This window comes from Lindgomyces ingoldianus (genome assembly GCF_010093535.1).
Source record: "Lindgomyces ingoldianus strain ATCC 200398 unplaced genomic scaffold BDR25scaffold_37, whole genome shotgun sequence".
NCBI lineage: Eukaryota > Fungi > Ascomycota > Dothideomycetes > Pleosporales > Lindgomycetaceae > Lindgomyces > Lindgomyces ingoldianus.
This window is the reverse complement of record NW_022985198.1, coordinates 1-12,457: the sequence shown is the minus strand read 5'-3', so window position 1 is coordinate 12,457 and position 12,457 is coordinate 1. Positions and strand designations below refer to the sequence as shown.

The following is a 12,457-nucleotide window of genomic DNA, read 5'->3' as shown; positions in this document are numbered from 1 at the left end:
AATTATAAATCCTAGATATTCTATTTTAGTAACGTAGAATTTGCATTTAGAGAGCTGTAGATAAAGTCTGTACTTTCTTAGCTGCTCTAGGACTTTTTGTACCTTCTGTACGTGGTCTTCCAGGGTATCTTTTAAGTAGATGAGGACGTCATCTAGGTATACCAGGGTGAAGACATTGAGGTATAGGTTGAGAGCTGTGCTGATGATTTGCTGGAACGTTGCCAGGGCATTTGTTAAGCTAAACAGCATCACTAATAATTTGTAGAGTCCCTATAGGGTTCTAAACACTGTGAGCCACTTGTCTCCTTCCCTTATCCTTATTTTGTTAAATCTATCCTGTACATTAAACGTTGTAAAGTACTAGGTTCCTTTTAATTAATTTATAATGTCTTGTATAATTAGCAGGGGAAATTAGTCTTAGATTGTGTTGTTGTTCAGGGTTCTATAGTCCTAGCATACACAGATCTTTCCCCCTTTCTTTTTTGTAAAGACTACAGCTGAGGCAACTAGGCTGTGGCTTTCCTAGATGTGGCCTTGTGCCAGCATTTAGTTAACGTACTCCTGTAAGGCTTCCTTTTGTGTCCTTGTTAGGGGGCGAAGTCTGTGGGTCTTTAGGTTGTGGTCCTTTACTAGGTTGATAGCATGGTCCTAAGGTTGGTGTGGCGGTAGTTCTCCTGGATCTTCTGGTGTTTTAAACATATCCTTATAATCCTTGTATTCGGCGGGGATGCCGCCTTTGTCCTGTATCCTGAAAATCCTGATCCATTCTACATCGCTGTCAGCCTCCATTTCTTTGTAGGGGACTTCTTCAAGTTCTTCCTTCATCATCCTAATAGCCTAAGCTTCTAGCTCTTAGCAAGGAAACTTCTTAGGTTTTCTTTTCTTAGGGTAGTAACTGCTACCCTGTTTTGCTTGTTCATGGACTAAACATCTATCGTTGTGGCATGCCGACCAGGTTATGCGCGCATGGTCTTCTGGGCTTTCTATCGTCATCGTTCTCCAATTGATGGCAGGGTTGTGTGTTCTGAGCCAGTCGTAGCCTAGGATTGCGTCGTACTTGCCTCCTAGTGGTAGTATGTTCATAGACCTCCAATCTCTGGTATTTGGGGTTTTGAGGTCTTCCTCATATGTTTCCAGGTTAATCCATCCTTTGCCGTACTCGATTGAGGATGCGTCGGCTAGGGTTACCTTAAAGAGGTCTGTCTTGATTCAGAACAGAATGTCTTGTTGTTCCACCCAGTCTTTGTCTATTGCGGTGAAGGTGCATCCGCTATCTACGAGGGCTAGCCCTGATCGTCCTTTGTACGTAAAGGCGGTGGTTAGGCTGTGCCCAGCCCCTTGTCCTACTGCGACTAGAGCTGATATGTTATAGAGGACTTCTTCATCCGGAAGGGGGTATAGGTCAATGTCCCATAGGTCGTCGTCAAACTCGTCCTTCCCTTCTTTGTAGATTTGGTGTTCCCGATCGCAGCAGTCGGCTGCTTCGCACTCATAATCTTCAACCAAGTGGTGTGACGTCAGATGGTCTTCCTTCCTTGCTGCCTTCCATTGGAAATAGTGGAACCGGCAGTTGTCTCGTTCTTCACACTTCGTCCACCCTTCCTGTTCATGGGGGGGGGGCTGTCTGACAAGTGTAGCAGTTCGTGGTTTCGCAGGCGGAGGCCGTCCCTTGCCATGGGCATCCATCGTGGTTTTTCTCCCATGTGGGCCACCAGCCTGTCTGGTGTTTGTCGTCCCAATGTTTTACACAGTAACGCCGTGTACATTGGTACCAGGGGTATGGACAATCGTCGGGTCCATGTAACGTGTTGAGGGGACTTTCTTGGGTCCACCGTGGGTATTCTCGTGTTCGTACCAACTGTACAGGGTGCCCTTTCCATTGGCAGTCGTCGGTGCCATGGGCGCTGTTTCCGCAGAGAACGCACTGTCCGTGGTTCTGTCGCATTGCTAAAGCTTTTCTAGAGATCGCTAGGCTTGGTAGTGGTGTTTCGGGTTTTCCGGGTACTGGCTCTGGTACCTCGAATCTGGCGGGTCTACCTAGTCCTTCTAGTTTTTGATCTCTGATTTTAACGAAGAATTGCCATTGCTCTTCTTCGTCCATGATGTCGTACTTGACTCTGGCTATTCGCCGTATTATGTCGAATGTGAGATAGTCGTTACCAATATTCATCTGGTGGAGTAAGACTATACAGTGACTTGGATAGTCGTGGCGCAGGCCGCATTTCCAGCATTTGCATTCCCAAAACCGTCGGGAAAGCTCTCTTGCTGAAGTGCCGGGGGTTTGATCTCGAAGGGGGAACCGTTCTTCTCCCTTTCGAACGTTCATAATATATCCTTGGATCTGAGTCTCTTCTCTATATCCCTCAAGGATCGCGAGGTCCTGCAACACTGTATCTAGGCCCCTGAAGTTTTGAATAGCTACTTCCCAGTATGCTTTGGGACAGCTGTTTGAAGAATGGTTTCCTCCGCATCGCCAGCAGAGTCCGTCGTCCAGTCTTTCCGATATGTCCTCGTTCGTGAGGCCACATTCAGTGGTGATGGCTTTTATTGTTGCAGTGGTATCTTTATTCTCCCCCTTCTGGGAGTCTGGGCAATTTCGGCGGAAATGTCCCACTTTTCCACAGTTTAGGCAGGCCTTGTCCTCTAGCCACTTTCGTTGTTCCTTTGTCAGGGGCGGCCTATCGCGTCCCGGAACTTGGCTCTTCTTAGAGGGGGGGCTCCGTGTATGCTTCGCATGACTGAGGTCCATCGGTTCCCCGTCATATCGTGGAAGCTCTTTCTTTTTAGGAACGAACTCCGGTCTCCATGGAGTTCCTTTTCGTTTCTTTTCTCTTTCACGCTCCCTGTGACGGTTATCATAGGTTGTCGCTTGCGTGATAAAGTTTTCGAGGGTGGTCGGCTTGTCACTGTGCATGAACTCATCTTTTACCAATTCGCTTAGTCCGTTATAGAACATGCGGCAGAGGGCTTTCGGGTCTGTCCATCCACAGATGGCCAGCTGCTCCCTGAAGCGTGCTGCATAGTTCTGGACTGGGCCACTGCCCTGTTTCATGGTGTCTAATTTGTCGGCCGCGATCTTCTTCTCATCTAGGGTCCTATAGATGGCTGTTAGGGCTTCCTTGAAGTTTTCGACGCTGCTAAACACTTCTTCTGTTTTGGGGGTGAGTGTTGCGCCGTTCGCTCTAAAGTCCATCCAGTTGTCTGCGTGGGGCTGGAACCAAATCGCGGGGGGGCCTTCCAGGTGTAGTCCCATCTAGGATATCATTTCTGCGTCGGTCTGAAATGCTCCTTTGTTGTATTGCATGTAGAGGTGACATCTTGTAAAAAACGGGCGGAGGTCCTTTGGTGATCCTCCGAAAGGCCTTGGGGGGGCCAGCCTCAAAGCTTTCTTGGCTGCAATGCTTGCTTTCTCAGTGGAGATGTTTTGTACTTTTGCTAACTCTACTCGTAGTTCGTGAATTTGATGGGCGTGGTTGGTGGCTTCCTGGAGGCTCGAGGGTCTAGGGGGTGTTTGTGATTCCATTGCTTTCTGGCGAAGGCTTGCGACTTCTTGTCGAAGGCTTGTTAGTTCGCCGAGTTCCTTGCCGATCCGCTGGAGTTCCTTAATGTCGTCCTGGATCGAATTGATCTGTTCTGCCAAGACGGCTTCGCTTTGGGTGGGAACTTCCGTGGATCCCGACGGGGCCGCGTGGGCCATGTTGGAATCCAAATCGTGTCGAGAGGTATCCATACTTTTCAGAGGGGTGGTGTTCAATGTTACAATCCTTGCTTCCTAGAAGCACTCGGGTCTTGTGATATTCCTACGGGGGAAGTAGGGCGGATGATAGGGGCCAACCGGTAGGGTGTACAGTCCTACGTACAGGCTAATGGGCTATTGGAGGGGAGTAGAGTGACCGGATCGTGGTTTGCCCTTAATGCGGCAGTAGGGAGGCCGGGTCAAACGGTCCTGTTGGACAGGATTGGAGGTATATATGGTGCAAGATATACAAATAGTATTGCAGCTCTTCGGAAAGCTCAATGCTACTCAGTCTATGTAGAGAATAAACTAAACGTTGAACACGCCTTCTAAAGGTTGTTCAATGCGGGAACTATATACATGTGCGGGGAGTGCCAAGGCGAGTTTGGGCGAGTTCTCCGAGTTTGGCTGTACTGGCTGTACTGCCAACTCGTTCAAACTCGCTGAACTCGCCAAGACTTCCTCAGACTCGCGTCCTACTTCCTTATTGGACGACGCATTCCTCCATTGCTGCAGGCAGCTGTGCTGCCTCCGTGTCGTCCGACTGGTCCATAAGCGAGCCCTGTCCCAATCCAGCTAGTTTGTGGAGCACTGCTGGTGGAGTTACGCTGGTCCAACCGTAGACCGTAACAATTTATTACACTGTGTAGTACTTTATGTCTCTTTTCTGCATTAAGTTAGAATATCTTAAGCGTCCTAGGCATTCTAACTAAGATATAGCACTTAATAGTTTTTAAAAAAAGATTTATAGAGGCCCCTACAAAGTACACATTTAGGGACTATTACTTAGCATTTGCTATAGTGGTGTCCTTTGCTAGCGCACCTAGCACAAACCTGCTGCCTTGTGCATGTAAATGCCTTGTGCTCTAGCTGTTAGCATTAGTAGCACTATAATAGTCTATTTTGCAGTTTAAATAGTCTTGTGTATGCAGACTCTCTGTTAATGTAGAAGTACTATTCTTATAGCAGCTAAGCTGCATTGCTGCCTTTAGTAACATACACTACTATTAATTTATATGCTTTTTCTAAATTCTTTTTACTTAGCTAGCTAACTTTTACTACCTGCACTCTATTTTTAGCCCTAAGGGCCTTTAGGGCTTCTAGTTAGATTTGTTCTTTCTCTAACAGCACTACTAGCTAGTTAGCGTTATCTACTCTAATTAGGAAGAGCTAGTTGCGCAGTATTCTAACTCCCCTAGCTGCTGTCTTACAGGCTGCCTCTTTAACTGCCTAGAGCTTACTTTTGTCCCTATGTGTAACTCTAATTTAATTAGTGTTCCTTAGGTCTTTAACTACTACTGCACATTACTATTCTATGCGCTTATAGTTTGTCTACATCTTCTTTTTAATAGCTTATTTAATCTTGCCTAGTTTTACCTTCTCCTTGTCTACCTTCTTAATCCTAGATGTGTTAATTGTGCAGTAGAGTGTGTCTATTATTGTTAAGGGTGCTGTGTTAGTAAAAAGGGTCTGTAAGTTACTAGGCTAGCTACTTAGGGGCAATTATGCCACAGCAGCGTAGGATAGCAATCTACTAGGCAGCGTATAAGATCTAGCTAGAAGGGTCTTAAATTTGTCTACTATTACTTTGTTCTCTGCCTTTAGTGCCTCTACCTTTTAGGTAAGTGCTCTTATTGTCTTAATCTAGGTTACATGTTCTCTTTTTATCTACTTTATTATAGCTACTATCTTGTCTTAGGTCTTTTTAAGTGCTATAAGCACTACAGCTAATAGGTCTTTCTTTTATCTTACTTCTGCGCTTCTTTTAGGTATACCTGTTCCTTTGTTATGTCTTATTCTTAGTTAGCCTTAAGTGCAGGTTAGTTGTAGGGCTTTAGGGGCCTTTTAGTTAATATTAATTACTTTATCTGTTCTGCTTTTATTACTTAAGTTTCCCTGTTGTCTCCTTGTATTCTTTGCCTTAGTTGCCTTGCGCGTTCTAACGCGTGTGCAGGTTAATTGCCGCCCCTGACGCGTGTCCTCCACCTCCAATTCCATCAATTCACGACTCCCCTGGGTCCCGCGCAGTTGTCTTGTCCTCCAGTACTTATCCCCAGTTCTCTAGGAGAGAGGGGGGGTTTAGGGTTAGGTACCGGTACTTATCTTGCAACCCCCTCAGTCGCCGCAGCTCCGGTCTTCCTCAATTCGCCAAAAGTTGATAGATTTTTCGCTTTTCACTTTTGAACTTTGTACTACACAACCCAAATTCCCTCGCGCACAAGCAGGATCACGTATCTATGTCACATAATGCCTGTGCGCAAACCTCTGTGCGCGAACATCTAGATATCCCCTTTTTCCTCTATATAAAGGAAAGACAAGAGTAATAGAACTAGAAACATGTTGCTCTTACCTTACCTACCCTGTACACTGTGCACACTATACACTACTCTTACTCTTACTACTTAGGTGCTTATTCTATAGGCAGCTAGCTAGAAGAGCCTATTTAACACTAATTAGTAGTTAATTTAATTAACTATAAATTAGTAAGAGTAATAAATGAACCGCAGAAACAGGCATAAGGTTAGACCTGGGACAGTAGGGTTTTTTTCGCGCAAAGGGACGAAAACAGGTTCAAAAGCTACAGGCAGGCAGCGGTTAAGCTATATAGGCGTTGTGGCAGAAGAGAGAGTGGTTGAAAGGTAGGCATCGGAGAGGTCTTGACCGTTTTTGGTAAGAGGATTGTTTAGCGAGGCAGCAAGGGGCGCTAGCTGCATTTGGGGTTTTAGTGGAATTGAACACCATCCACCTCTAGCTGTTAGTAGTACATAGATAATAGACAGAAACGTTTTGTAAAGGCTCTACAAGCTAGATTCTGTAATTTTGTATGCTTCCATACAGTTTGTGGGTAGTCGGGAATGGCATTGTAGTACTTGGCTGGCATTGAGCGCTAGCCGCATTTGGGTTTTTGGTGGAATTAAACGCCATCCACCTCTAGCTGTCAGTAGTACGTAGATAATAGACAGAAACGTTTTGCAAAGGCTCTGCAAGCCAGATTCTGTAATTTTGTATGCATCTATATAGTTTGTGGGTAGTCGGGAATAGCATTATGGTACTTGGCTGGCATTGAGCGCTAGCCGCATTTGGGTTTTTGGTGGAATCGAACACCATCCACCTCTAGCTGTTAGTAGTACATAGATAATAGATAAAAACGTTTTGCAAAGGCTTTGTAGGCTAGATTCTGTAATATTGTATGCATCTATATAGTTTGTTGGTAGTTGGGAATAGCATTATGGATGGTACTTGGCTGGCATTAGGTGCTAGCCGCATTCGGGTTTTTGGTGGAATTGAACAGCACCCACCTCCAGCGGTTAGTAGTACATAGATAATAGACAGAAACGTTTCGCAAAGGCTCTGCAAGCTAGATGCTGTAATATTGTATGCATCCATATGGTTTGTGGGTAGTCGAGAATAGCATTGTAGTACTTGGCTGGCATTAGGCGCTAGCTGCATTTAGGTTTTTAGTGGAATTAAACACCATCCACCTCTAGCTGTTAGTAGTACATAGATAATAGACAGAAACGTTTTACAAAGGCTCTAAAAGCTAGATTCTGTAATATAGTATGCATCTATATAGTTTGTGGGTAGTTGGGAATAGCATTATGGTACTTGGCTGGCATTAGGCGCTAGCTGCATTTAGGTTTTTAGTGGAATTGAACACCATCCACCTCTAGCAGTTAGTAGTAGGTAGATAATAGACAGAAACGTTTTGCAAAGGCTCTACAAGCTAGATTCTGTAATATTGTATGCATCTGTATAGTTTGTGGGTAGTTAGGAATAGCATTGTAGTACTTAGCTAGCATTAGGCGCTAGCTGCATTTAGGTTTTTAGTAGAATTAAACACTATCCACCTCTAGCTGTTAGTAGTACATAGATAATAGACAGAAATGTTTTGCAAAGGCTTTAAAAGCTAGATTCTGTAATATAGTATGCATACATATAGTTTGTGGGTAGTTGAGAATAGCATTGTAGTACTTAGCTAGTATTAGGCGCTAGCTGCATTTAGGTTTTTAGTAGAATTAAACACTATCCACCTTTAGCAGTTAGTAGTACATAGATAATAGATAGAACTGTTTTATAAAGGCTCTGTAAGCTAGATTCTGTAATATAGTATGCATACATATAGTTTGTAGGTAGTTAGGAATAGCATTATAGTACTTAGCTAGCATTAAGCGCTTACTGCATTTAGGTTTTTAGTAGAATTAAACAGCACCCACCTCTAGCAGTTAGTAGTACATAGATAATAGACAAAAACATTTAACAAAGGCCCTGCAAGCTAAATTCTGTTATATAGTATACATATATATAGTAGGTAGTTAGGAATAGCATTGCACACTTAGTAAGGCGTGCTAGCTGCATTAAGGCCTTTTATAAAATTAGACAGTCTTTATCTATAGCTGTAAAAACTATAATATGCTATATTTTACGCTAAGGCTGCTTGTTAGAGTGACATAATTGCATAGAATACTATACCTAGAACATAAGCGTAGATAGAATGCATGTGTAATAGGCTAGTGCCTAAAATTGTTAGCTAGAATTAACTAGTAGTATAAGTAGAAGCATATTACTGCAAACTACAGTATATCTCTGCAAACTGTAGTACGCAGCTAGGATAATTAGGGAAGAGGTAGTTTAGAAAAAGGTTGTAGTAACCTTTTTCTAGGCCCCTCTTCTAACAGAGTAAGACCTAGTAGCGCTATGCTAGAATATTAATAGCCCTGCTTTTAGACTATACATAAGTTAGTTAAGTACTTTTAAACTTTATCTAACAGCAAGAAGATTGTTCTTTCTTTTTATTAAATTTACTATGTTATTAGGCATTTGCCTGCTGCGCTAAGCTATTACAGCCTACTATTTAAGCAAAGGGTGTAAGCATTAGCGCATAAGATAATGTAATAAGGGGTGTGCTGTTACTACACTAACTAGATTTAAGCAGTTTTAGAATTTAAAAGTGTTAATAAGTAGTAAAAGCCTTTTAATTATTAACTATTATAATATTATTTGCATTATGCTATTTATTAATCTCTCTAAAAAGCCTTTAAGTAGGCTAAAGAAATTTCCTACAACAGCAGCAGCAGCAGATGCTAGAAAGAAACGCAATTAACAATAATACCTGCAGCAACACTATCCTTAGGGGCTTGCTAATTTTATTGCATATAAGCTCTAAATTTCTGCAGATGTACTTACTAAAACACTTATAAAAATTAGCCTTTAAACAACTGTTTAGGTTTTAATTTTTTAAAAAGACAAACTTTAATAAACTACTTAGCAACAAAATCTGCAAACAAACTGTCTACTGCTAGCTGCACATCTAATAACTAGTAAAAATGCTAAAGTTGCTAGACAGATTTAACAGATTTAAGCAGGCAAAAAAAAAGCAAATATTAAGTAAAATAAATATAAAATTACAATTTTAAAATAATTAAATAAAATAAATAAAACAACTGCAAAAATTCTGCTTAAGATGCAGCTAAGTAAAGAAGTAGAAAAAGTTGTAGAAGTAAGTAATATAGTTAAGCTAACAACTAGAAAGGGTTTAAAAGTTACTAGCAAAGTAGGCAAAAAAGGTAAAAAAAGTAATAATAAGTTACAACATTTTTGCTACCTGCTAGTTGCTTTTGTTAAAGAGATAATTATAAAGGATAATAATAGTATTTACAACTCTTATGCTTTAGCAAGGACATTAATAGGTACAAAGCACTTTACAGGTAGTAAGTTATAGTAGACACTTAATAAGCAAAGCTTACAGTCCTTACAGCAATTAAATTAAAAAAGTAGATAATATAGAACTTAATTCTTAGCTTAGAGTAATACTTTTTTATTTTAAATACAACCTTTACTAGAAAGCTTATTTGCTAATAGTATTTTATTTTAGCTAGTTGTGCTAAGATCTTTAAACACTACCTTGCCTTTACCTATCTATACACCTGCACCCCGCCTTGCAGCCTCTAATCCCGCCTAATGTAACCCTAATACTGCATCCACAGCACCGCCCACAGCACCATCTACAGCACCATCCACGGCACTATCTATAGCTACTAACCTCTCTACATCTCTAGACCTGTTAGAACAAATTTTGTTTAAGCTAGCTAAGCAGCTTTAGCATTTCTAAAGCTGCACTTATAAAGACTATAACAAGAAAAATAGACTACACTAAAAGCACTATTAACACTTTAATGTTTGTTTTGTATGCTCTTTTATCTACTAAATTACTACTTTTCTTTATAGAGAATGTAATAAAGGAACATCTCTTTTAAACATGCTTAGCAGCTTTAAATTTATAAATTTTTTAAACTTCTGCAGCATTAACTGCTAAGGCGCCTTTAAAAAGACAAGTACTATAGCTTTTTTTAATAATATTAGAACTAGTAATAAGCGCCTGCTAAAAAACTTTTGCCTATTATAACACTACTCCTGCAGCAACAAAGACTGTTCTGCAAAGATAACATTTAATATTAATAGTGTCTACTTATTTTTTAACAGCCTAGCTATTGCTTAGTAAGGAATTAATTAGTTTCTATAATGCTATTTATTTTTAAACCTAGCTGTAGACATATATTTTAGCTTAAAAGTGCCTACATACAACAATAGTAAAGAGCTAACTAAGAAGTATGTCTCTTTATATAAAATTTTTTATTATTACTTTAGCTTTATTATTAGATTTAAGTTACTTTTTATCTACATTTTTTTTTCTTCTTTTTATACAGAAAGCAACTACAAGCATACTACATACCTTAGTAATAAGACCTAGCAGCTTTAGTATAACACAGTCCTTAGCTTTTTCTTAAAGAAGATAATTAGATGCTTAAATATCTTACAGCACTACTCTGCTTCTACTTACATTGCTAACCTAGACTTAACTGTAAAGTCTGTAAAAAGCTTTTTTTAAAAAGTCTCTACAAAAAAGCAGCTTCTAAAGTATGCGCTGCAGCTTTAGTATTTAGACTTGCTTTAAAACTGCATTCTTAAAAGTATTACAAAAAATTTTAGCCTTAGCTAATTTAAAAGCGTAACGCTTTTTATGCACATAAAGAATACTAAACTAGAGCATATAGATGCCAGCCTAACTTTAGCATATAGACACTAGAAAAAATGCTAGTTTAAAGTTACTAATTTATAATTTTACAGTAAAAGTTATACCTTTATTAACTTTAGAAAACAGGTAACATTAAAAAACAGCGCGCTTTTATATAACAAAATTTTAAATAACTATAAAGCAGAAGTGTTTTTATAGCAAAAGTGTTACCTTAAGGCTTATGCTTAGACTTAGGAAGTTCTAAAAGCAGACAGTAGCTAAGCAAAGAGCAGCTTTTAATGCACAACGTACCCCTAGGCTACAATGCAAGACACAATAGGCTAGACACTTTTTGCCTTACTACATAAAAAGAAGAGTATAGAGGGCTTAATATACTTCTAATTTTACTTACTAATTAAGACACTGTTTAACATAGCTAAGACTTATATCTTTAACAGCAAATCTTTTAAAAATCTTGCACTAGACTCTAGGTATGTCTAGTCTTTGTATTAAAAAGGCGGTGGCAGATTCTTCTTTAGGGCTGTCTGTAAGTTTACCTATCTTTACAGTAAGCAGCAAGCGCATGCTAATCTTAAAAATAACTAGTAAAAGTTATACAGAATTTAAAAAAAGCACTGCATTTTTTTATAATAATAAAGAAGATTTATAAGCAGTAGTATAAATAAGACTTATATAATAACTTTATTAATAATATTAACTTTTTACTTTTTTATTATATTGTTCTAACCTAGGAGCTTCTTAGCTTTCTTTATGCCTAAATTAACAAATACTGCTTTTTTTTTAAATACACGCTTGCGCACACAGCTAGAACGTATTTGCTACCTAAGACAATAGTTATAGTTGTAGCATTGCAAGCGCTCTAATTCTGCTACAGCAGTAGTCTAATCTAGCAGGAATCTTTTTTATATAAAAATTGCTAGAAGCTAACTAGCAGAGAGAAGACTGTAGTTAAAAAAGGCCTTAAAATAAAAAAGACTATGCAGTAATATAGCATTAAGTAGTTTTTACTAAAAGTTAACTAGGCAACCTAGCAGCTAGCATTACTACATAAAGATAACATGTTAGTTAGAAACTTGCTTATGCACAAGCAGTATAAGCAGAGGTAGTAGGCTGTAAAAAACTTTTATAATATCTATATCTACTTTAACTAAGCTAAGGCCTAGTATAATTTGTATAGAGTTAACTAGAACCTAAAACTGCTAGGCAAGTAGCTTAAGTACCTTTACACTCTTAACCTTAAGCAGTTTAACTTAGACATCTAAAAGGCTATACTAAAAGCTAACAAACACTGCTTAAAGCTTACGCTAGAAAAGATCTAGCGTAATAGCTAAGTAGCATTCTGCTACTAAAATATAAAAGAATTATTTATAGTAGATAAAATAGTTTGCTTACTTTACTTTATAACTAAAAATAAAATGCAGTTTAAGAAAGTTAGTAATCTACTAAAGTTTTTCTTTCTTTAGAACAAAAAAAAGCAGCTAGGCTAGAGTAATAAGCTTTATTAAACAATTTTATAGAAAAGCTTTAAGCTAATTAAATGAACCGCAGAAACAGGCATAAGGTTAGACCTGGGACAGTAGGGTTTTTTTCGCGCAAAGGGACGAAAACAGGTTCAAAAGCTACAGGCAGGCAGCGGTTAAGCTATATAGGCGTTGTGGCAGAAGAGAGAGTGGTTGAAAGGTAGGCAT

General features: G+C 39.5%; 1 protein-coding gene across 1 annotated transcript; it reads right to left on the bottom strand.

Moving 5' to 3' along the window:
* Positions 1–6,336: 6,336 nt before the first annotated feature.
* BDR25DRAFT_360174 (uncharacterized protein) lies at positions 6,337–7,170 on the bottom strand (the record flags this gene model as incomplete). Its single annotated transcript, XM_033696207.1, has 5 exons — positions 6,337–6,484; positions 6,573–6,667; positions 6,704–6,850; positions 6,977–7,035; positions 7,074–7,170. 5 exons carry the CDS (start codon positions 7,168–7,170, stop codon positions 6,337–6,339), a joined length of 546 nt encoding a protein of 181 aa, XP_033542509.1.
* Positions 7,171–12,457: the final 5,287 nt, after the last annotated feature.